This window comes from Paroedura picta, unplaced genomic scaffold (assembly GCF_049243985.1).
Source record: "Paroedura picta isolate Pp20150507F unplaced genomic scaffold, Ppicta_v3.0 Ppicta_v3_sca21, whole genome shotgun sequence".
Taxonomy (NCBI): domain Eukaryota; kingdom Metazoa; phylum Chordata; class Lepidosauria; order Squamata; family Gekkonidae; genus Paroedura; species Paroedura picta.
The window spans coordinates 2,187,584-2,211,104 of record NW_027518618.1 but is presented as its reverse complement, the minus strand read 5'-3'; the positions used below and the strand labels follow the sequence as shown (position 1 = coordinate 2,211,104).

At 59.0% G+C, this 23,521-nt stretch overlaps 1 protein-coding gene across 9 annotated transcripts in view; it reads right to left on the bottom strand.

Moving 5' to 3' along the window:
- Nucleotides 1–23,521, bottom strand: part of NPAS1 (neuronal PAS domain protein 1) — an 82,790-nt gene that overhangs the window by 36,997 nt on the left and 22,272 nt on the right. For all 9 annotated transcript variants that reach the window (XM_077318694.1, XM_077318695.1, XM_077318692.1 and 6 more), the window contains one exon: nt 233–306. In XM_077318694.1, the coding sequence (XP_077174809.1) occupies nt 233–306 (74 nt within the window). The remainder of the gene's footprint in view (nt 1–232; nt 307–23,521) is intronic.

The window sequence follows — 23,521 nt, the reverse complement described above, 5'->3', positions numbered from 1 at the left end:
AGTTCAGCTTCCCATCTCCCAGTGGCCACCCAGTTCCTCTGTAGGGCAAGGCCTTCCCCTGATGCTCCATCCTGGCTCTGGGATTCAGTGGCTGACTTCAGGAGTGAATCTTCAGGCCCCCAAGACAGAGCTTGTTACACCTCCAAATTCTGAGGCTTCTTATTCTGCTTGGTTATGCAATGGGGCATCTCGCCCAATTGGGGTCTGGTGGCCGAACTGCAGCCGGACTTACCTGCAGGATGTGACCCCCGAGGTGCTGTTCAAACAGTTCGGTGATCAGTGCACTTGTGTTCCTCCGGCCGGGAGCTGTCACAAAAAAACACCAAGCAGCGGCTATCAAAGATGACGCCTGGGACACCCCGCTCCCCTTTTGCCACCCCGACCCCCCATCCCCAGAAGTCACAGGAATATCCCCCTCTCCGAAAATTCACGTGATAGGGAAGATAGGGAAAACCCCGAAGTTACAGATATGTTGAGTTGTTTTTGGCACTGCCCCAGACAGGGCTGTCACAGGTGCCTTGGACCAAGGAATAATCCAGCAGCTGGGACTGTCTGGCTGCCAAAAGAGGAGAAATGGACTGAAAGAGACCCCACCCCCTGCAGCTAGCGAGATTATAAAGAGCTTTAGAACAGGGGTAGTCAACCTGTGGTCCTCCAGATGTTCATGGGAAGCAGAGCTGTGGACACGCCCACCCAGGGCTCCTCCCCTTCCCACCCCTCCCAGCCCATCACTGGCCATATATGGTCATATCATCCGATTAAAAGTTTAACCAACTTAAATATATCTTAAAGAAGATGAATTACCTCCCACCCATTCGGGGAGCCCTTTCAGGACTGCCAAGAAACCCTGGATGAGAAAGCCTCATTTAAGTGCGACCGCCTGGTTCTCAGCTGGGAAATGGGAAGGCAAGAAGGCTCCTGAGCATGAACAGAGCGCCCTTCTCCTGCCCCTCGATCATCGCAGCCAAGGCTAGCTGAAATCAGTGATTTCTGCCTGTTCTTTGCAGTGTCCTGTTAGCTAAGCCAAACGTACAAAGGGGAGACAGCTGCACAGGGGTCAGAATATCAGAACCAGGGAATCCTACGTTCAAATTCCTGCTTCGTCCTGAAGCTTTTGGTCTGACTTGCTTAGGGTTGTGCGTTTCGGCTGCTGAAGTGGCCATTCCAGCCCGAAGCAGCCAACACTGCACTGGGACGCTGGTTGCTTCTGGCTGGAACCCTACTTCACAGGGTTGTTGTGACGATATAATGCAAGCGGGGAATCACACAGGCAGAGAGAGCGAACCTTGCATCCCTAGTCCCCCCCTCCCCTCCCTCCTTTTTGACACTTGGCCCACCAAGATGTCCCAGCCACGGGAGATCTTTCCCACAAACATTCGGTGACATCACAGGAGCTCAGCCAATGGGGTGTCCGGGCAAGATCAAAATGCACCTTGTGCATCCTAAACGGCATTCCGACAGGTAAGCCCACACTGCAGCAGGGTCAGACTTACACATCGCGGGTAGAGCTACTGAACAGAGCAGGTCGCTGGGGGATAGGGCTTTTCTCTTGCTGCACAACAGCCCTGGAGAACAAGTTCTTCCACCGGGGATTTTCGGAATTGTTCTCAACACACACACACACACACACACACACACACCGACATCGCTTCTAAGAAGCAAAAGGAAAGCTAAAGCTGGATTTGTGTGCCTGTGTGTGCAGAATGTGTAGGAGTTCAAACCAACCGACCCGGGGGACCAGGGGATGAGCACAAACAGGCATCTCCCCGAAAGCTTCGTGAAGTCCTTCGGCAAACACAACCTGAGCAGAAGGTCTTGAGCCTCATTTACCGAAAAAGTTATAAAGGAGAAGAAACGCACTCCCTGTTTTGGGGGTTAAATACGAATTCGGGACAGCGCAAAATGTTTGTGTGACGGCTGCAGCCGCACATACAAACACACACACACACGCACCACACACTTCCTCGAGGGGGAGCAGGGATGGAGGCCAGGACAGGGCTGGGGAGGGGGAGCCGCGCGGGGCGGGGAGGGACAGGAGGGACCATTGTCCCCGGCGCATTCCTGCAAGATGGGATCGGAATACTTATCAGTCCCGCATTCACCGCCCAAAAAGCTGGCAGGCTCGGCCGTAACCTTTCTTTCAGCCCTCGGTCTTTGTCGCAGGGGACGGCACAGTTCCCTGGCGGGGGGGGGGGGGGGAGGAGGGGGAAGACCCCGCTGCGAAGGAGGCGGCCGGTGTGCGCAGCCAGGAGACGAAGCCAGCGAGAAGTTCTGCTCCAAAATGCGTTGGAGAGCCCAGGGGTTTTCTTCTGGACGGCAGGGATGCTGCGTGGGGCCTGGTCTGGGTAAGAGTGAGGCTCAGCCCCTCTCAAGGCACAGCAGCACCTCCCAGGCCCCCTTGCCACACTGGCAGCGCAAGGGAAGGACGGACCTCGATCCGAGGAAAATGGCTGCACTCACGCGCACCCCCCACAACCCCCAAGGGAAAGGATGTCCCCTGGGACTCGGCCCAGAAGTCTCATCCGGCAACGCAGTTCTGTTGCCAACTGTGGGAGAAGGACGAGAACAGAACTTCAGGGGAGCCCTGCTGGGTCAGACCAGGGAGGGCCCATCCAGTCCAGCCTCCCGCCTCACCCAGGGGCCAGCCAGTTCCCCTGGAGGGCCAGCCACAGGGCAGGGAGGCCGAGGCCTTCCTAAGGACATCAGGGGAGCCCTGCTGGGTCAGACCAGGGAGGGCCCATCCAGTCCAGCCTCCCGTCTCACCCAGGGGCCAGCCAGTTCCTCTGCAGGGCCAGCCACAGGGCAGGGAGGCCGAGGCCTTCCTAAGGACATCAGGGGAGCCCTGCTGGGTCAGACCAGGGAGGGCCCATCCAGTCCAGCCTCCCATCTCACCCAGGGGCCAGCCAGTTCCTCTGGAGGGCCAGCCACAGGGCAGGGAGGCTGAGGCCTTCCTAAGGACATCAGGGGAGCCCTGCTGGGTCAGACCAGGGAGGGCCCATCCAGTCCAGCCTCCCGTCTCACCCAGGGGCCAGCCAGTTCCTCTGCAGGGCCAGCCACAGGGCAGAGAGGCCGAGGCCTTCAGAAGGACATCAGGGGAGCCCTGCTGGGTCAGACCAGGGAGGGCCCAACCAGTCCAGCCTCCCATCTCACCCAGGGGCCAGCCAGTTCCTCTGCAGGGCCAGCCACAGGGCAGGGAGTCCAAGGCCTTCCTAAGGACATCAGGGGAGCCCTGCTGGGTCAGACCAGGGAGGGCCCATCCAGTCCAGCCTCCCGTCTCACCCAGGGGCCAGCCAGTTCCTCTGCAGGGCCAGCCACAGGGCAGGGAGTCCAAGGCCTTCCTAAGGACATCAGGGGAGCCCTGCTGGGTCAGACCAGGGAGGGCCCATCCAGTCCAGCCTCCCGTCTCCCACAGGGGCCAGCCAGTTCCTCTGGAGCTCAACAATGGCATGCAGTCTGAGGCCTTTCCCTCATGTTTCCTCCTAATTCTGGGATTCAGAGGTTGACTGCCCCTGCATGTGGAGGATCCTTCCAGTGACTAGTAGCCATTGATGGGCCTCTGCTCCACAAATCTATCTCATCCCCCTTTCAAGCTGTATATTCCTGGGGCCATCACAATATCCTCTGGTAGCAAATTCCACATCTGACTCACTCTGTGAAAGGAAATATTTCCTTTTTTTCATCCTGAACCTCCTGCCCATCAACTACAGGAGATACTATCAAGTTCTAGTGTTTTGGAAAACGTAGAAAAAAGTTCCCTCTCCCACCTCTCTCCGCTCGGTGGAACATTCCTGGAGATTTGGGGGGTGGGGGCACAGCCTGGGACTTCAAGGGGGTAGAGGGCCACAGAGTCCCCCCTCCAAAGCAGCTATTTTCTCCAGAGGAGTTGACCCTTGTGGTCCGGGGAATTCCAGAACTCCAGGCCCAGCCTGGAGGTTGGTAAGCCTGCGATTCCCAGGGCTGGGTCCTCGCATCCCAACCAGGACAAGGGGCAGAGGCTCTTCTTGGCCACAGCTGGTTCAAAAGCAGAGGCAACGAAGCCAGCCGCCGACGGCCACGGCAGCTCCAGCTCCTGACCCACCTGCCCAGGGGAGGGCGCCAATCAGGAACGGCACACACCGGACCTGTCGGGACAGAAGCAGAGGGGGGGGGGGGACACCCACCCACCTCTTCTCTCCCGCAGCTCACTTTCAAGGAGAAATATTATTTGACAAAGAAATTTCTTTTAAAAAAAAGACCGGGGGGGGGAAACCCCCCAAAGGCAGAGCTGCCGGAGAGATGGCATTTATAATGGCTGCCTCCCTTATCTGCACGAATTTACTTTGCAACTAACAAACAGCACAGTCCCTTGACAGACGTGCAGAACAATACGCATGCCGTTAATTGCCGCAATTTCCTCTGTCATTTTCTTTAATTCCTTCGTTTTTCCTCTCTCGAAATAACCCCGCGGGGTCAGACAAAATGCTCCTATAATTAAAAGCATTTAATGTAAGAATTAGAAAGCTGGTGGGATTAAGGGGGGGGGGAGGAAACGGGAGGGTGGGTTGGGGGGGAAATATGCATGTGGAGAGGGGGGGAAATATATATATATGTGTGTGTATATACAATTTTCTTTCCTCCCCCCTAAGTTTGCTACTTTTTAAAGTAATAAAAGCAGGGGGAGGAAAAGGAAAAATCAACAGACAACCAAATTAACTCCCCGTCCCCCCGTCCAATTTTGTTTAGCTGAAACCTTAATAATGATTTAAAAAGACAAGGTTGGGCGGTGGGCAGGCGTCAGGAGTGGGGTGAAGTCTGGAAGCCCCAAGTTGGGAAAAGGCCCCAGACAGTCTGGGCAACGGGTTCGAGGAAGAGATCTGAACCAGTCCTGGATGACAGCAGGCCAGGGCAGGAGATGTCCAGCCTGCTCTGGCCCCTTCCCAAAACCACAGAGCCCCACAATCCCCCAGATCCCGCCACTGGAATTAACCAACTGTACCGAGTAGGCAATGGACCACGTTTGTATTTAATTTGCAAACCTGTATTTTCGGAACAACCTGGGTCAGGGGGAGCTCCTGAACCGCTGTTGAAACTGATGTCCAGGCGAACAAGATCGGCTCCCCCGGAGAAAGTGGTTGCTTGGGAAGGTGGTGCCCTTCCCAAAGCCCACCCCCAGGCCGCACCCCCCCAGTCTCCAGGGATTCCCTCACCCGAAGCCGGCCAGCCTAGTAAGGGATGGAGCAGAAAGACACCCGGGTGTCTAGGAATTTCTTCTTGCTAGATGATTTTATAGTGTGGCAACTTTTAATTTTTACTATCGGGAGACATGCAGAAGCTAGCCTCGCCGCACAGCCCTATGCAGACGTCTCCTGTGGAAGCGCCTTGGCTTCAATGGGCTTAGAGCCGGCCACTGTGCATCGGACTGCACTCGGTTTCTGTTTTGCAGGGGGGGTAAACCGTGCCCGAGAATGAACTGAACCCAGGGAGGCCAGCCTCCAGGCGAGATCCCCCGGAATTACAGCTCCTCTCCAGACTACAGGGTGACAGCTAGGCACCCCTTAGGGGTGCACGCCGGACAACTTGTATGCGCATGTAGGTATGCACAAATCCACTTACTCATATGGCTTTTTCATTTAACCGAATTTAAAAGGATACATCGATTGATTTAATGAGTGCCAGTGTGATGTGGTCGTCAGTGTCGGAGTGCAATCTGGGAGATCCAGGTTCAAATCCCGTGTCGGCCACCAAAGGGTGTCCTTGGGCCAGGTGCACCCTCTCTACCCGACAGGGTTGTTGTGAGAGTACAAAATAAACAAACTTAATTCTGCCAAACTTCTATATTGCCTTTTAAAACCGTAAGGATTTCCCCTCCCCCGCCGCCACCTTGAAAATACATTGCAACCAACATTCCAAATTAATCCACACAAAAATCACATGGACAGCAACTGAAACAAAAAGGGAACCCACAGCGGCTGGACACCGATCTGCAACAAAATAATGGGGACAATTTTGGGGTGACATGGTTCAAAAACCTCCAGTACTGCCACCAAACAGGGCCACCCATGATGCGCGGAGTGGCTCTGGACACATCTCCAGGCTCCCCTTGGCTCCCTGTCCTCAGCAGAAATTGCGGTGGGGCCAGTTGCCAACTCTATACCTGGAGATTTTGTGGGTGGAACCTACAGAAGGCTCCTCTTCTCGTCCAATTGCTCAGTGATACAATCTGGCCCCTGGTTCCTTGCACGCATTTTCAGAAACAGCATACAGACTCTCTCAGGGTCCCCCAAGATCAGGGGTAGTCAAACTGCGGCCCTCCAGATGTCCACAGACTACAATTCCCACAAGCCCCTGCCAGCATTCGCTGGCAGGGGCTCATGCGAATTGTAGTCCGTGGACATCTGGAGGGCCGCAGTTTGACTACCCCTGCCCAAGATGGTCCCCAAGTATTTTAAGAAAGCAGGCAGGGCCAAGAGGGTTTTCCCCCAGCAAGTCTTCTGATCAGCCGCCAGACATTTGACACCATGGATTTTTTTATTATTGCTTTGGCATCAGTGGCTGCACCAACTTGAGGATTTCCACCCGGGCTGTGTGCTTCGGCTCAGCACCGTGGCATGGAGACGCTCCAAACTAACATCGTTTTAAGTTCTCTTTTACGATATGTTTTAAATTGTGTTATATTAAATGACCATATTCTTTTGGTCTTTCATGTACTGACTTTATATAACTTGGTCTGAACGACTGCAATAAAGGGTGATTGACTGGCGGCTGAACTGAGCCGAAGCACAAACCTAATTTCCACGGCATGGCTGAAGTAGTGGAAGACATGGTCCTTTATTGTTTAGGGCTTTAAAAATGAAAACCAAAACCTTGGCCCTCATCGGGTCTCCCATTTGGTGCTGATGCCACTGGGGCTTCCCTTTTCTCGGGGGGAACTGATCTCTGGAGTCTGGAGGCCAGCTGTCATTCCAGGAGATCCCCAGGGCCCACCTGGAGGCTGGCATCCCTAGTGCTCTGGGAATGACATCCATAAAAGCTCGTGTGGACAGATAGGCTAGAGGTACCCTAGGTTTTTGAGCCTGCAGGCACCTTTGGCCTTCCGGCACGGCCTGGTAGGCTGTACCCTCAAAAAGGCTTCTGCCGCGGACAGGAGGGGTGGCAGTGGCACGCCAGCTGGCAGCTGCACACAGGCGCACCAGGACCAGCACTGTCCCTCCTCTCTGCACCGCAGGCCTCCTATGCACCACTTCGGGTTTCGGTGATCGCCAAGGCGGCTGAACCATGCCGAAGAGCACAGCCCTAGGTGGTCCCTTGGCAGGAGGCCCAGCCAACAATTCTGGTCCACTCCAAGTACCAGGCTAAGTGAGAAAACACTGAGGGGGGGGCGGGAGGAGATGGGGCAGACAGAACACACACACATGGACACGCAATTGTGCTGTGTTGTAATTTGTTCTTGTCTCCATGCAATAATCATAATATTTCACCCTCCACTGAGCAAGGGTTCTTAATCTCTTAAACATGCTATTTTCCCCTCCCCTTTGCTGAAAGAGAAAGCTTTATTTAAGTATCTTAATTTTGGAAAGAAGAACACGGCTCCTGCTGGGGGCGGGGAGCAGTGAAATATGGGGGTTCCACTGACTTTTAGTGACAAACCCTCCCCCCGCCATTCAAAAAAAGGATTTTTGTGAGAGGGAATAAAAAGGTGCGGGGGGGGCACAACCATGGGGTAAAAGATCCTCACAATCAGAGCTAACGGGCACTCCTGTCTTTTCCTTGCTTAGCCACATGCCACACATCTTAAATATGTGTACCCCCAAAAGATCAAGGCATTGTCTTCTGCTTACTAGAGAAATGCACCATTTCAAGACGGAATCCCTTTTTCTATCTATAGTAATTTAAAAAGACGATGTTTGGTATGCATGTAGGACTTCTAGTTTCCCCAATGATTCACGCAGTCCCTCGGAGGAATCCTTACAACAGCCTTGCAATGCAGGCCACTGCTGTCTTAGAGGTGGACCGCGGCCTTTCTTCTGGGTAGATTTTTAAAATAAGCTCTGAAATTTCCTCAACTTCCAATCCTGAGTTTCTCGCCCTCACAAATCACTGCCTGGTAACAAACGTATCTGAGACCTAACTCAGATAAAAGCAAGTCTTTTGCAGAATTCCTAAAGTCTTAAGAACAAAGACTTGACAAATACTCATGAGAAGGAAGGACTCCCTGGAGAAGAGCCTAATGCTGGGAGCGATCGAGGGCAAAAGAAGAAGGGGACGACAGAGAATGAGGTGGCTGGATGGAGTCACTGAAGCAGTCGGTGCAAACTTAAATGGACTCCGGGGAATGGGAGAGGACAGGAAGGCCTGGAGGATCATTGTCCATGGGGTCGCGATGGGTCAGACACGACTTCGCACCTGACAACAACAACATGGCATCTGGACAGCGTAAGGACTGGAGATCCTAGGACTGTTTGGCAGTAAGGCAAGAGATGTTTGGAGCCATTTGCCGTTGGCTGCCTTTGCGTCATGACCCTGGCGGTCACTGGAGGTCTTCCTTCCAAATGCTAGCCAGGGTCGGCCCTGCTCAGCTTATTGATTTATTTTATTTATTTATGTTTCTATTTATATACTGCCACCCATGAATAGTCGTCTAGTGGCGGCTCACAAACAAGTATTAAAACTGCAATATAAAATCCCGATGAAATCCCCAAAATCCACCAATGCGTTCCACTCCTGGACCTGTTTGCACTGTTACCCATGTTACAGTTATCAGTTAATATTATTCATGCTATGGATTGTTTCTTGTATTGTTTTCTATGTTTTAGGTAAACAGCCCTGAGCCTCCGGAGAGGGAAGTATATAAATATAACAAATAAATAAATACAAATAAATAAAAACCCAAGCAACAATATATACAACAACGACAACAGATGGCGGAAAATTAAAATCTAAACTCAACTACACCCAGCCATGCTGTTCCAGCCAAGGACCCAGCTGAAGACCCCCAAGCACGATGTCTCAGGGGTCTTGTTCGTTAAAAATTAGATCTGACTTGATCGGGCTTCCCTGGGCTATCCAGGTCAGGGTAGCCAGGTAACTGGAAGGAAGGGAGGGAGGGAGGGAGGGAGGGAAGGTAGGTAGGAAGGAATAAGACTCAAGGGGAAGGAAGGAAGGAAGGAAGGAAGGAAGGAAGGAAGGAAGGAAGGAAGGAAGGAAGGATCATAGAATAGAATAATAGAATCATAGAGTGGGAAGGGGCCATACAGGCCATCTAGTCCAACCCCCTGCTCAACGCAAGAAGGAAAGAAGGAAGGAAGGATCTCTATCTTCCAACTGTACCTTCATGAGGGTTAGAGGCTTCCTTAAAGATTTTAAAATCTTGCAAGTCTTATGCTGGCAAAGGCCAAACGAGTTGTGTTTCCCAAGCTCTCCTCCTTGATGGTCCTCACCTGTTGAGCATGGGCACCTGGCAAAGGAAGGCTGCAAAATGAAAAAGCAGCACTCGGCTCACAGACTGAAAAATATTCAGAAGTTCCACCCAGTGACGTTACACCGAAAACACGAAGAACATCCATCGGCAGAGTCTTCGTACTTAACGGCAAGAATGCCTCCCTCATGGAATTGTCTCAAGCGCAGGGGCACTTCCTCACGACCTTTATGCCACGGCCGACAGGCACGGATTCCCGGCGGGCCCTCAGGGGGCAGCTGCACTTGCTGGACCAGTCAAATCTGACCTAAGCAAGCCCCCGTACCTTGGGTCTGTTCCCTGGGCGTAACTCTGGCCGGATGAAGAACCGGGTGAGTTGGCAACAATACAGCAAATGACATTCGGCATTGGCAAGGGGAAGCACACTGAGACAAAACACCCCAACTGCAAGTTAGGCGTAGGAAGGCCTCGGCCTCCCTGCCCTGTGGCTGGCCCTGCAGAGGAACTGGCTGGCCCCTGGGTGAGAGGGGAGGCTGGACCGGATGGACCCTCCCTGGTCTGACCCAGCAGGGCTCCCCTGATGTCCTTAGGAAGGCCTCGGCCTCCCTGCCCTGTGGCTGGCCCTGCAGAGGAACTGGCTGGCCCCTGGGTGAGAGGGGAGGCTGGACCGGATGGACCCTCCCTGGTCTGACCCAGCAGGGCTCCCCTGATGTCCTTAGGAAGGCCTCGGCCTCCCTGCCCTGTGGCTGGCCCTGCAGAGGAACTGGCTGGCCCCTGGGTGAGAGGGGAGGCTGGACCGGATGGACCCTCCCTGGTCTGACCCAGCAGGGCTCCCCTGATGTCCTTAGGAAGGCCTCGGCCTCCCTGCCCTGTGGCTGGCCCTGCAGAGGAACTGGCTGGCCCCTGTGGGAGACAGGAGGTTGGACTGGATGGGCCCTCCCTGGTGTGACCCAGCAGGGCTCCCCTGATGTCCTTAGGAAGGCCTCGGCCTCCCTGCCCTGTGGCTGGCCCTCCAGAGGAACTGGCTGGCCCCTGGGTGAGACGGGAGGCTGGACTGGATGGGCCCTCCCTGGTCTGACCCAGCAGGGCTCCCCTGATGTCATTAGGAAGGCCTCGGCCTCCCTGCCCTGTGGCAGGCCCTGCAGAGGAACTGGCTGGCCCCTGGGTGAGACGGGAGGCTGGACTGGATGGGCCCTCCCTGGTCTGACCCAGCAGGGCTCCCCTGATGTCATTAGGAAGGCCTCGGCCTCCCTGCCCTGTGGCTGGCCCTCCAGAGGAACTGGCTGGCCCCTGGGTGAGACGGGAGGCTGGACTGGATGGGCCCTCCCTGGTCTGACCCAGCAGGGCTCCCCTGATGTCATTAGGAAGGCCTCGGCCTCCCTGCCCTGTGGCTGGCCCTGCAGAGGAACTGGCTGGCCCCTGGGTGAGAGGGGAGGCTGGACCGGATGGACCCTCCCTGGTCTGACCCAGCAGGGCTCCCCTGATGTCCTTAGGAAGGCCTCGGCCTCCCTGCCCTGTGGCTGGCCCTCCAGAGGAACTGGCTGGCCCCTGGGTGAGACGGGAGGCTGGACTGGATGGGCCCTCCCTGGTCTGACCCAGCAGGGCTCCCCTGATGTCCTTAGGAAGGCCTCGGCCTCCCTGCCCTGTGGCTGGCCCTCCAGAGGAACTGGCTGGCCCCTGGGTGAGACGGGAGGCTGGACTGGATGGGCCCTCCCTGGTCTGACCCTGCAGGGCTCCCCTGATGTCATTAGGAAGGCCTCGGCCTCCCTGCCCTGTGGCTGGCCCTGCAGAGGAACTGGCTGGCCCCTGGGTGAGAGGGGAGGCTGGACTGGATGGGCCCTCCCTGGTCTGACCCAGCAGGGCTCCCCTGATGTCCTTAGGAAGGCCTCGGCCTCCCTGCCCTGTGGCTGGCCCTCCAGAGGAACTGGCTGGCCCCTGGGTGAGACGGGAGGCTGGACTGGATGGGCCCTCCCTGGTCTGACCCAGCAGGGCTCCCCTGATGTCATTAGGAAGGCCTCGGCCTCCCTGCCCTGTGGCTGGCCCTGCAGAGGAACTGGCTGGCTCCTGGGTGAGACAGGAGGCTGGACTGGATGGGCCCTCCCTGGCCTGACCCAGCAGGGCTCCCCTGATGTCCTTAGGAAGGCCTCGGCCTCCCTGCCCTGTGGCTGGCCCTGCAGAGGAACTGGCTGGCCCCTGGGTGAGACGGGAGGCTGGACTGGATGGGCTCTCCCTGGTCTGACCCAGCAGGGCTCTCCTGATGTCCTTAGGAAGGCCTCTGCCTCCCTGCCCTGTGGCTGGCCCTCCAGAGGAACTGGCTGGCCCCTGGGTGAGACGGGAGGCTGGACTGGAAGGGCCCTCCCTGGTCTGACCCAGCTGGGCTCTCCTGATGTCCTTAGGAAGGCCTCTGCCTCCCTGCCCTGTGGCTGGCCCTGCAGAGGAACTGGCTGGCCCCTGTGTGAGACAGGAGGCTGGACTGGAGGGACCCTCCCTGGTCTGACCCAGCAGGGCTCAACTGATGTCTTTACGAAGGCCTCGGCCTCCCTGCCCTGTGGCTGGCCCTCCAGAGGAACTGGCTGGCCCCTGGGTGAGACGGGAGGCTGGACTGGATGGGCCCTCCCTGGTCTGACCCAGCAGGGCTCTCCTGATGTCCTTAGGAAGGCCTCTGCCTCCCTGCCCTGTGGCTGGCCCTCCAGAGGAACTGGCTGGCCCCTGGGTGAGACGGGAGGCTGGACTGGATGGGCCCTCCCTGGTCTGACCCAGCAGGGCTCTCCTGATGTCCTTAGGAAGGCCTCAGCCTCCCTGCCCTGTGGCTGGCCCTCCAGAGGAACTGGCTGGCCCCTGGGTGAGACGGGAGGCTGGACTGGATGGGCCCTCCCTGGTCTGACCCAGCAGGGCTCCCCTGATGTCCTTAGGAAGGCCTTGGCCTCCCTGCCCTGTGGCTGGCCCTCCAGAGGAACTGGCTGGCCCCTGGGTGAGACGGGAGGCTGGACTGGATGGGCCCTCCCTGGTCTGACCCAGCAGGGCTCCCCTGACGTCCTTAGGAAGGCCTCGGCCTCCCTGTCCTGTGGCTGGCCCTCCAGAGGAACTGGCTGGCCCCTGGGTGAGACGGGAGGCTGGACTGGATGGGCTCTCCCTGCTCTGACCCAGCAGGGCTCTCCTGATGTCCTTAGGAAGGCCTCGGCCTCCCTGCCCTGTGGCTGGCCCTGCAGAGGAACTGGCTGGCCCCTGGGTGAGACAGGAGGCTGGACTGGATGGGCCCTCCCTGGTCTGACCCAGCAGGGCTCTACTGGTGTCCTTAGGAAGGCCTCGGCCTCCCTGCCCTGTGGCTGGCCCTCCAGAGGAACTGGCTGGCCCCTGGGTGAGACGGGAGGCTGGATGGGCTCTCCCTGCTCTGACCCAGCAGGGCTCTCCTGATGTCCTTAGGAAGGCCTCGGCCTCCCTGCCCTGTGGCTGGCCCTGCAGAGGAACTGGCTGGCCCCTGGGTGAGACAGGAGGCTGGACTGGATGGGCCCTCCCTGGTCTGACCCAGCAGGGCTCTACTGGTGTCCTTAGGAAGGCCTCGGCCTCCCTGCCCTGTGGCTGGCCCTCCAGAGGAACTGGCTGGCCCCTGGGTGAGACGGGAGGCTGGACTGGAGGGACCCCCCCTGCTCTGACCCAGCAGGGCTCCCCTGATGTCCTTGGGAAGGCCTCGGCCTCCCTGCCCTGTGGCTGCCCCTCCAGAGGAACTGGCTGACCCCTGGGTGAGACGGGAGGCTGGACTGGATGGGCCCTCCCTGGTCTGACCCAGCAGGGCTCCCCAGATGTCCTTAGGAAGGCCTCGGCCTCCCTGCCCTGTGGCTGGCCCTCCAGGGGAACTGGCTGACCCCTGGGTGAGACGGGAGGCTGGACTGGATGGGCTCTCCCTGGTCTGACCCAGCAGGGCTCTCCTGATGTCCTTAGGAAGGCCTCGGCCTCCCTGCCCTGTGGCTGGCCCTCCAGAGGAACTGGCTGGCCCCTGGGTGAGACAGGAGGCTGGACTGGATGGGCCCTCCCTGGTCTGACCCAGCAGGGCTCTACTGGTGTCCTTAGGAAGGCCTCGGCCTCCCTGCCCTGTGGCTGGCCCTCCAGAGGAACTGGCTGGCCCCTGGGTGAGACGGGAGGCTGGACTGGAGGGACCCCCCCTGCTCTGACCCAGCAGGGCTCCCCTGATGTCCTTGGGAAGGCCTCGGCCTCCCTGCCCTGTGGCTGGCCCTGCAGAGGAACTGGCTGGCCCCTGGGTGAGACGGGAGGCTGGACTGGATGGGCCCTCCCTGGTCTGACCCAGCAGGGCTCCCCTGATGTCCTTAGGAAGGCCTCGGCCTCCCTGCCCTGTGGCTGGCCCTGCAGAGGAACTGGCTGGCCCCTGTGGGAGACAGGAGGTTGGACTGGATGGGCCCTCCCTGGTGTGACCCAGCAGGGCTCCCCTGATGTCCTTAGGAAGGCCTCGGCCTCCCTGCCCTGTGGCTGGCCCTCCAGAGGAACTGGCTGGCCCCTGGGTGAGACGGGAGGCTGGACTGGATGGGCCCTCCCTGGTCTGACCCAGCAGGGCTCCCCTGATGTCATTAGGAAGGCCTCGGCCTCCCTGCCCTGTGGCAGGCCCTGCAGAGGAACTGGCTGGCCCCTGGGTGAGACGGGAGGCTGGACTGGATGGGCCCTCCCTGGTCTGACCCAGCAGGGCTCCCCTGATGTCATTAGGAAGGCCTCGGCCTCCCTGCCCTGTGGCTGGCCCTCCAGAGGAACTGGCTGGCCCCTGGGTGAGACGGGAGGCTGGACTGGATGGGCCCTCCCTGGTCTGACCCAGCAGGGCTCCCCTGATGTCATTAGGAAGGCCTCGGCCTCCCTGCCCTGTGGCTGGCCCTGCAGAGGAACTGGCTGGCCCCTGGGTGAGAGGGGAGGCTGGACCGGATGGACCCTCCCTGGTCTGACCCAGCAGGGCTCCCCTGATGTCCTTAGGAAGGCCTCGGCCTCCCTGCCCTGTGGCTGGCCCTCCAGAGGAACTGGCTGGCCCCTGGGTGAGACGGGAGGCTGGACCGGATGGGCCCTCCCTGGTCTGACCCAGCAGGGCTCCCCTGATGTCCTTAGGAAGGCCTCGGCCTCCCTGCCCTGTGGCTGGCCCTCCAGAGGAACTGGCTGGCCCCTGGGTGAGACGGGAGGCTGGACTGGATGGGCCCTCCCTGGTCTGACCCTGCAGGGCTCCCCTGATGTCATTAGGAAGGCCTCGGCCTCCCTGCCCTGTGGCTGGCCCTGCAGAGGAACTGGCTGGCCCCTGGGTGAGAGGGGAGGCTGGACTGGATGGGCCCTCCCTGGTCTGACCCAGCAGGGCTCCCCTGATGTCCTTAGGAAGGCCTCGGCCTCCCTGCCCTGTGGCTGGCCCTCCAGAGGAACTGGCTGGCCCCTGGGTGAGACGGGAGGCTGGACTGGATGGGCCCTCCCTGGTCTGACCCAGCAGGGCTCCCCTGATGTCATTAGGAAGGCCTCGGCCTCCCTGCCCTGTGGCTGGCCCTGCAGAGGAACTGGCTGGCTCCTGGGTGAGACAGGAGGCTGGACTGGATGGGCCCTCCCTGGCCTGACCCAGCAGGGCTCCCCTGATGTCCTTAGGAAGGCCTCGGCCTCCCTGCCCTGTGGCTGGCCCTGCAGAGGAACTGGCTGGCCCCTGGGTGAGACGGGAGGCTGGACTGGATGGGCTCTCCCTGGTCTGACCCAGCAGGGCTCTCCTGATGTCCTTAGGAAGGCCTCTGCCTCCCTGCCCTGTGGCTGGCCCTCCAGAGGAACTGGCTGGCCCCTGGGTGAGACGGGAGGCTGGACTGGAAGGGCCCTCCCTGGTCTGACCCAGCTGGGCTCTCCTGATGTCCTTAGGAAGGCCTCTGCCTCCCTGCCCTGTGGCTGGCCCTGCAGAGGAACTGGCTGGCCCCTGTGTGAGACAGGAGGCTGGACTGGAGGGACCCTCCCTGGTCTGACCCAGCAGGGCTCAACTGATGTCTTTACGAAGGCCTCGGCCTCCCTGCCCTGTGGCTGGCCCTCCAGAGGAACTGGCTGGCCCCTGGGTGAGACGGGAGGCTGGACTGGATGGGCCCTCCCTGGTCTGACCCAGCAGGGCTCTCCTGATGTCCTTAGGAAGGCCTCTGCCTCCCTGCCCTGTGGCTGGCCCTCCAGAGGAACTGGCTGGCCCCTGGGTGAGACGGGAGGCTGGACTGGATGGGCCCTCCCTGGTCTGACCCAGCAGGGCTCTCCTGATGTCCTTAGGAAGGCCTCAGCCTCCCTGCCCTGTGGCTGGCCCTCCAGAGGAACTGGCTGGCCCCTGGGTGAGACGGGAGGCTGGACTGGATGGGCCCTCCCTGGTCTGACCCAGCAGGGCTCCCCTGATGTCCTTAGGAAGGCCTCGGCCTCCCTGCCCTGTGGCTGGCCCTCCAGAGGAACTGGCTGGCCCCTGGGTGAGACGGGAGGCTGGACTGGATGGGCCCTCCCTGGTCTGACCCAGCAGGGCTCCCCTGACGTCCTTAGGAAGGCCTCGGCCTCCCTGTCCTGTGGCTGGCCCTCCAGAGGAACTGGCTGGCCCCTGGGTGAGACGGGAGGCTGGACTGGATGGGCTCTCCCTGCTCTGACCCAGCAGGGCTCTCCTGATGTCCTTAGGAAGGCCTCGGCCTCCCTGCCCTGTGGCTGGCCCTGCAGAGGAACTGGCTGGCCCCTGGGTGAGACAGGAGGCTGGACTGGATGGGCCCTCCCTGGTCTGACCCAGCAGGGCTCTACTGGTGTCCTTAGGAAGGCCTCGGCCTCCCTGCCCTGTGGCTGGCCCTCCAGAGGAACTGGCTGGCCCCTGGGTGAGACGGGAGGCTGGATGGGCTCTCCCTGCTCTGACCCAGCAGGGCTCTCCTGATGTCCTTAGGAAGGCCTCGGCCTCCCTGCCCTGTGGCTGGCCCTGCAGAGGAACTGGCTGGCCCCTGGGTGAGACAGGAGGCTGGACTGGATGGGCCCTCCCTGGTCTGACCCAGCAGGGCTCTACTGGTGTCCTTAGGAAGGCCTCGGCCTCCCTGCCCTGTGGCTGGCCCTCCAGAGGAACTGGCTGGCCCCTGGGTGAGACGGGAGGCTGGACTGGAGGGACCCCCCCTGCTCTGACCCAGCAGGGCTCCCCTGATGTCCTTGGGAAGGCCTCGGCCTCCCTGCCCTGTGGCTGCCCCTCCAGAGGAACTGGCTGACCCCTGGGTGAGACGGGAGGCTGGACTGGATGGGCCCTCCCTGGTCTGACCCAGCAGGGCTCCCCAGATGTCCTTAGGAAGGCCTCGGCCTCCCTGCCCTGTGGCTGGCCCTCCAGGGGAACTGGCTGACCCCTGGGTGAGACGGGAGGCTGGACTGGATGGGCTCTCCCTGGTCTGACCCAGCAGGGCTCTCCTGATGTCCTTAGGAAGGCCTCGGCCTCCCTGCCCTGTGGCTGGCCCTCCAGAGGAACTGGCTGGCCCCTGGGTGAGACAGGAGGCTGGACTGGATGGGCCCTCCCTGGTCTGACCCAGCAGGGCTCTACTGGTGTCCTTAGGAAGGCCTCGGCCTCCCTGCCCTGTGGCTGGCCCTCCAGAGGAACTGGCTGGCCCCTGGGTGAGACGGGAGGCTGGACTGGAGGGACCCCCCCTGCTCTGACCCAGCAGGGCTCCCCTGATGTCCTTGGGAAGGCCTCGGCCTCCCTGCCCTGTGGCTGCCCCTCCAGAGGAACTGGCTGACCCCTGGGTGAGACGGGAGGCTGGACTGGATGGGCCCTCCCTGGTCTGACCCAGCAGGGCTCCCCAGATGTCCTTAGGAAGGCCTCGGCCTCCCTGCCCTGTGGCTGGCCCTCCAGGGGAACTGGCTGACCCCTGGGTGAGACGGGAGGCTGGACTGGATGGGCTCTCCCTGGTCTGACCCAGCAGGGCTCTCCTGATGTCCTTAGGAAGGCCTCGGCCTCCCTGCCCTGTGGCTGGCCCTCCAGAGGAACTGGCTGGCCCCTGGGTGAGACAGGAGGCTGGACTGGATGGGCCCTCCCTGGTCTGACCCAGCAGCGCTCCCCTGATGTCCTTAGGAAGGCCTCGGCCTCCCTGCCCTGTGGCTGGCCCTCCAGAGGAACTGGCTGGCCCCTGGGTGAGACGGGATGCTGGACTAGATGGACCCTCCCTGGTCTGACCCAGCAGCGCTCCCCTGATGTCCTTAGGAAGGCCTCGGCCTCCCTGCCCTGTGGCTGGCCCTCCAGAGGAACTGGCTGACCCCTGGGTGAGACGGGAGGCTGGACTGGAGGGACCCCCCCTGCTCTGACCCAGCAGGGCTCCCCTGATGTCCTTAGGAAGGCCTCGGCCTCCCTGCCCTGTGGCTGCCCCTACAGAGGAACTGGCTGACCCCTGGGTGAGACGGGAGGCTGGACTGGATGGGCCCTCCCTGGTCTGACCCAGCAGGGCTCCCCAGATGTCCTGAGGAAGGCCTCGGCCTCCCTGCCCTGTGGCTGGCCCTCCAGGGGAACTGGCTGGCCCCTGGGTGAGACGGGAGGCTGGACTGGATGGGCTCTCCCTGGTCTGACCCAGCAGGGCTCTCCTGATGTCCTTAGGAAGGCCTCGGCCTCCCTGCCCTGTGGCTGGCCCTTCAGAGGAACTGGCTGGCCCCTGGGTGAGACAGGAGGCTGGACTGGATGGGCCCTCCCTGGTCTGACCCAGCAGCGCTCCCCTGATGTCCTTAGGAAGGCCTCGGCCTCCCTGCCCTGTGGCTGGCCCTGCAGAGGAACTGGCTGGCCCCTGGGTGGGACAGGAGGCTGGACTGGATGGGCCCTCCCTGGTCTGACCCAGCAGGGCTCCCCTGATGTCCTTAGGAAGGCCTCGGCCTCCCTGCCCTGTGGCTGGCCCTGCAGAGGAACTGGCTGGCCCCTGGGTGAGATGGGAGGCTGGACTGGATGGCCCTCCCTGGCCTGACCCAGCAGCGCTCCCCTGATGTCCTTAGGAAGGCCTCGGCCTCCCTGACCTGTGGCTGGCCCTGCAGAGGAACTGGCTGGCCCCTGGGTGAGATGGGAGGCTGGACTGGATGGCCCTCCCTGGCCTGACCCAGCAGCGCTCCCCTGATGTCCTTAGGAAGGCCTCGGCCTCCCTGCCCTGTGGCTGGCCCTGCAGAGGAACTGGCTGGCCCCTGGGTGAGACGGGAGGCTGGACTGGATGGGCCCTCCCTGGTCTGACCCAGCAGGGCTCCCCTGATGTCCTTAGGAAGGCCTCGGCCTCCCTGCCCTGTGGCTGGCCCTCCAGAGGAACTGGCTGGCCCCTGGGTGAGACAGGAGGCTGGACTGGATGGGCCCTCCCTGGTCTGACCCAGCAGCGCTCCCCTGATGTCCTTAGGAAGGCCTCGGCCTCCCTGACCTGTGGCTGGCCCTGCAGAGGAACTGGCTGGCCCCTGGGTGAGATGGGAGGCTGGACTGGATGGCCCTCCCTGGCCTGACCCAGCAGCGCTCCCCTGATGTCCTTAGGAAGGCCTCGGCCTCCCTGCCCTGTGGCTGGCCCTGCAGAGGAACTGGCTGGCCCCTGGGTGAGACGGGAGGCTGGACTGGATGGGCCCTCCCTGGTCTGACCCAGCAGCGCTCCCCTGATGTCCTTAGGAAGGCCTCGGCCTCCCTGACCTGTGGCTGGCCCTGCAGAGGAACTGGCTGGCCCCTGGGTAAGACGGGAGGCTGGACTGGATGGCCCTCCCTGGCCTGACCCAGCAACGCTCCCCTGATGTCCTTAGGAAGGCCTCGGCCTCCCTGCCCTGTGGCTGGCCCTCCAGAGGAACTGGCTGGCCCCTGGGTGAGACGAGAGGCTGGACTGGATGGGCCCTCCCTGGTCTGACCCAGCAGGGCTCCCCTGATGTCCTTAGGAAGGCCTCGGCCTCCCTGCCCTGTGGCTGGCCCTGCAGAGGAACTGGCTGGCCCCTGGGTGAGACGGGAGGCTGGACTGGATGGGCCCTCCCTAGTCTGACCCAGCAGGGCTCCCCTGATGTCCTTAGGAAGGCCTCGGCCTCCCTGCCCTGTTGAACTAGATGGACCGAGGTCTGATCCAATGCAGTTCTTGCTATGTTTTGATTATTTGTTTTGTTAATTGGGGCTCCTTTCAGTTGGTCTATCTGCACTTGGGGCAGTTTGCCAATGAACATCAGACAGAAAAATAGCACAGAAATTCAGAGAGTGTTTAAAAACAGTACAAATCATTTCATTGGCTTTAAAAACCAGGGCGAGATCTCAATCTTGAAATTGATTTCTTCATTTGCCCTCATCAGGTCAACCAGAGCTGCAAGAAGAAGAGGAAGAAGAAGAAGAGCTAGTTCTTTATATCCTGATTTTTATTTCATTGAGGGGTCTAAAAGTGGTTTTCAACCATCTTCCTTTCCTCTCCCTACTCTGTGAGGGAGGTGAGGCTGAGAGAGCTCTGAGAGAACTGGGATAGTTCCAAGGTCACCCAACTGTCTGCATGTGGAGGAAGAGTGGGGAATTGAACCCAGTTTTCCAGATCAGAGGACTCTGCTGCTGTGAACCACAACACCAGGCTGGCTCTCAAGGAGGAGGATCACCGTGAAAACATCAAATGAAGCAAAAAAGGTTTCACCTGCTAGCAAAAGGGAACAACAGGGAGAAAAAACAGGCCACACTCTGTAGGGACAAACTTTCAGAGCTTTGGTGCCATGACTGAGGCCGACACCAGCTCTATCTCAGAAGGTGGGGCCACTTCTAGTAGCACCTCCAAAAATGTCCGTAGTGGTTGGGCACATTCACATTTATGTTCACACAGGGCCTCCTGAATTTATGTGGTTTCCAAACTGTACAGGACTTTCAAGGTCAACACCTTGAATTGTGCCCAGAAACAGAGTGGGAAGCAGTGCAGATGGGCCAAGGCAGAAGCCACAAGGTCCCTACACCCCAATCTGGTCCACATCCCGGTTGCAGCATTCTACACCAGTAGAAGACTTTGAACACTCTTCAAGGGCTGTCCCACATATAGCATATTGCAGTAGTCTAACTAGATCTTTTCTGTCCAGGGAAGGTCACGGCCAGCACATCAGTAAAAGTTCGTGAAAGGCACTCTGGGCCACAACTGTCATCTGCTGATCTCCCACTGGCCCCAGACAATGGACCTGCTCCTTCAAGGGAAGGGACACGCCGCACAGAACACGTGACACCTGAAGCCCCCCATCAGATCTTCCCACTCCCCAGCAGCACTCCCATCAACGGCCTTCTGAAATATGACATGAACTGAAGCAGACCTCACGAGACCTGTAAAGAGCCACCTCCATGATGAATGGATTTCCCTGACAAAGCCGATTGGCAAAACACAGAAGGAATTTTTGGAAATTTAACAGAGTACTAAAATATATTTTACCTGATTTTGAACTGTCGGCCTTGGCACTATTGTATATCACCTGTGACTGGTGAGCTGTCTATGAACTTCCCTGGGCAGAATAGATCATAAAGTTGGAAGGGACCTCCAGGGTCATCTAGTCCAACCCCCTGCACAATGGAGGAGCTCACAACTACCTCCCCCCACCCACAGTGACCCCAATTTCATGCCCAAGTGATCTTCCCACCAAAAATCTCCAGAATCCAGCCTGGCCTGGGGGAAGTTCACCTACCATCCCACAGTGGCAACCAGCAATTCCCTGGGTGTGCAAGGAAGGGCCACAAGAGACAAACACTGGCACACCCCTTCCTGCCCCCCCCCACTCCCCATCTGCCTAAGTTCACAGAATCAGCATTTCTGTCAGATGACTTTCTAGCCTCTGCTTAAAAACTTCCGAAGGAGGAGACTCACTACCTCCCGAGGAAGCCTGTCCCACAGAGGAACCGCTCTACTGTAACTCGCTCTACGCGGGCCTTCGATCCAGAAATTGCAGCTGGTACAAAATGCAGCTGCCGGGGTCCTCACCTGAACACCTTGGAGGACCATATTCAGCCGGTGCTAAAGCATCTGGACTGGCTACCAGTCTGCTTCCGGGTCAAGTTCAAGCTTTTGGTTTTAACCTTTCAAGGCTATCTGTGGGGCCGCTTATCTGCTCAGGCCCCCACAGAACACTCCACTCTGCGGATTTGAACCTGCTGGTTGTCCCGGGCCCCTGGGGCATTCACCTAGGGCCAGAGCCTTTTCAGCCCCTATGGTGGTCCTGGGCCACAACTCCCACCCCTCATCGCAGGATTTTGCCACGTTGAACATGATTCCCCTCCCAAGAGAAGACTGAGAAGTAGGAATTGAGCAGTTCAGCCCTCTCTTCATCACCTGTTACAATGTCACTTTCTGGAACCCGCACTGGCCCTAAAAGGCAAAGGTATCCCCTGTGCAAGCACCGAGTCATGTCTGACCCGTGGGGTGACGCCCTCCAGCGTTTTCATGGCAGACTCAATACGGGGTGGTTTGCCAGTGCCTTCCCCAGTCATTACCGTTTACCCCCCAGCAAGCAAGCCATGTTGCTTTCACCTTGGCCCATCTGCACTGGTTCCCAGTCTGTTTTTGGGCACAATCCAGAGTTTTGACCTTTATTTTATGACTGGTCCCCAAAGAGACTTCCATCACAGGGAGGGGGGAATTCTTGCAGCAACCTCCAAGGACAATAGCAGGGTAGACCCAGAGGGAGAGGCAGCAGCCCCGCAGGCCCTTTACCTTGTGCAACACGCCAGGCAGGATCCAGACCCCTCTGCCTCTTCTCCTTCCCTACCTCTGAAAGCCAGATCAGCTGTGGTGGGTACAGGCAAGGGCTTTCTGCATGAGGCGGCGAGCAAAGACAATTTGGGTCGACCCGAGTGAATGGACAGTACGGTCTCCATCTGGATGGGGGCCAAGCTCGGGTGATTCACGTTTCCAAGGGCGGCGGCTCAGACCCCCCCCCCCCTTCAGACGATGTCAGGACACGGGGGACGGAGGACGGACAGGCAGTCTGGACAAACGGTGGCTTTCTGCCAGATCGCTCTGTGAGGAGACTCTGACAGCTCTTGAAAGGCGAGAGGAAGACAGGGTGTTCTGCAAGATGCCGGTGGAGGGCGGGGGGGGGGGGGGCTTAAATCAACCGAGGCACAAGTTGGATCTGTCTGCCTCCCACGCTATCAAACCCCCGGTCCTGGCCCAGTTACTGGGGAAGAGAACAAGGATGTTTCCCCAAAGCCCAGCCTGACCCACATGCAGGACCCACAACTGGCCGAGCTGGGAGCCCCTGAGCAAGGAGGAAGAGACGCGTGCACTCATGGATCCTGGCTGAAACGACAAAGGAGAGCAAGGACCGGCTGGCAGGGAAAAGGACTGCATGTGCTCAGAGGCACTCTTTCCGCTCTAACGTAAGGAGAGAGCAAACGCCCATCAGGAGGCGCATGGAGAGGTGCCGTCCCTAATTCCGGGGGGCGGGGGGGGCACACATATCCTGTTCCTTGCTGAGCTTCTTCCCCTTCCCAAACTCCGCTCTATCCCCAAAATATCCAGCAATTTCCCAAGCTGGATTTGGCAAATGTTGTGCATCTCCAAGCCTCAGAGCAAGAAGGCCCTCGGCCGTCTCCCACGCTTGCAGGTTTAGCGGCTCTCCGAACTTGAAGCACAGCACGCCACAAAAGGAAGAGCACAAGCTTGCACACACACACAACGACCTTGCTGAACTGTTCGTTTTCGTATTCCGACTCGCTTTGTCGGCCGCACGGACGAAGAACGGCAACACGCTTTCCCCATCTAACACTTTGCCCGACAATCACGCCGCCCAACTGAGACCAGCCCATGGACCCTGACCACGCACTCCGGCTCAGTTTACGTAGCTAAATAAACTCCCCACCACCAGACTAGCGATCATGTTCAGACAGAACACCAAGCCGTGGTTTGCTGCTCCATGAATGAACTGGGGGAACAATCTTGGCTTCCTTCAAGGAGCTCAGAGCCGGTGTGCTACAGCATGTCTGGTGTGTTACAGTGGTGAAAAAGGCAAACTCCATATTAGGGAGACAAAGTTTTATTCAAGGTGTGAGCCTTCGTGTGCAAACACACTTCCTCAGAGGATGGAACAAGAATCACGAGAGTACGGATATAAGAAGAGAGTAAATCGATTGTAAATTAGTAAACAGCATCACAAGAAATATACAGCATGATGATGAACATTGGAGAATTTCTCACTAGAACAACA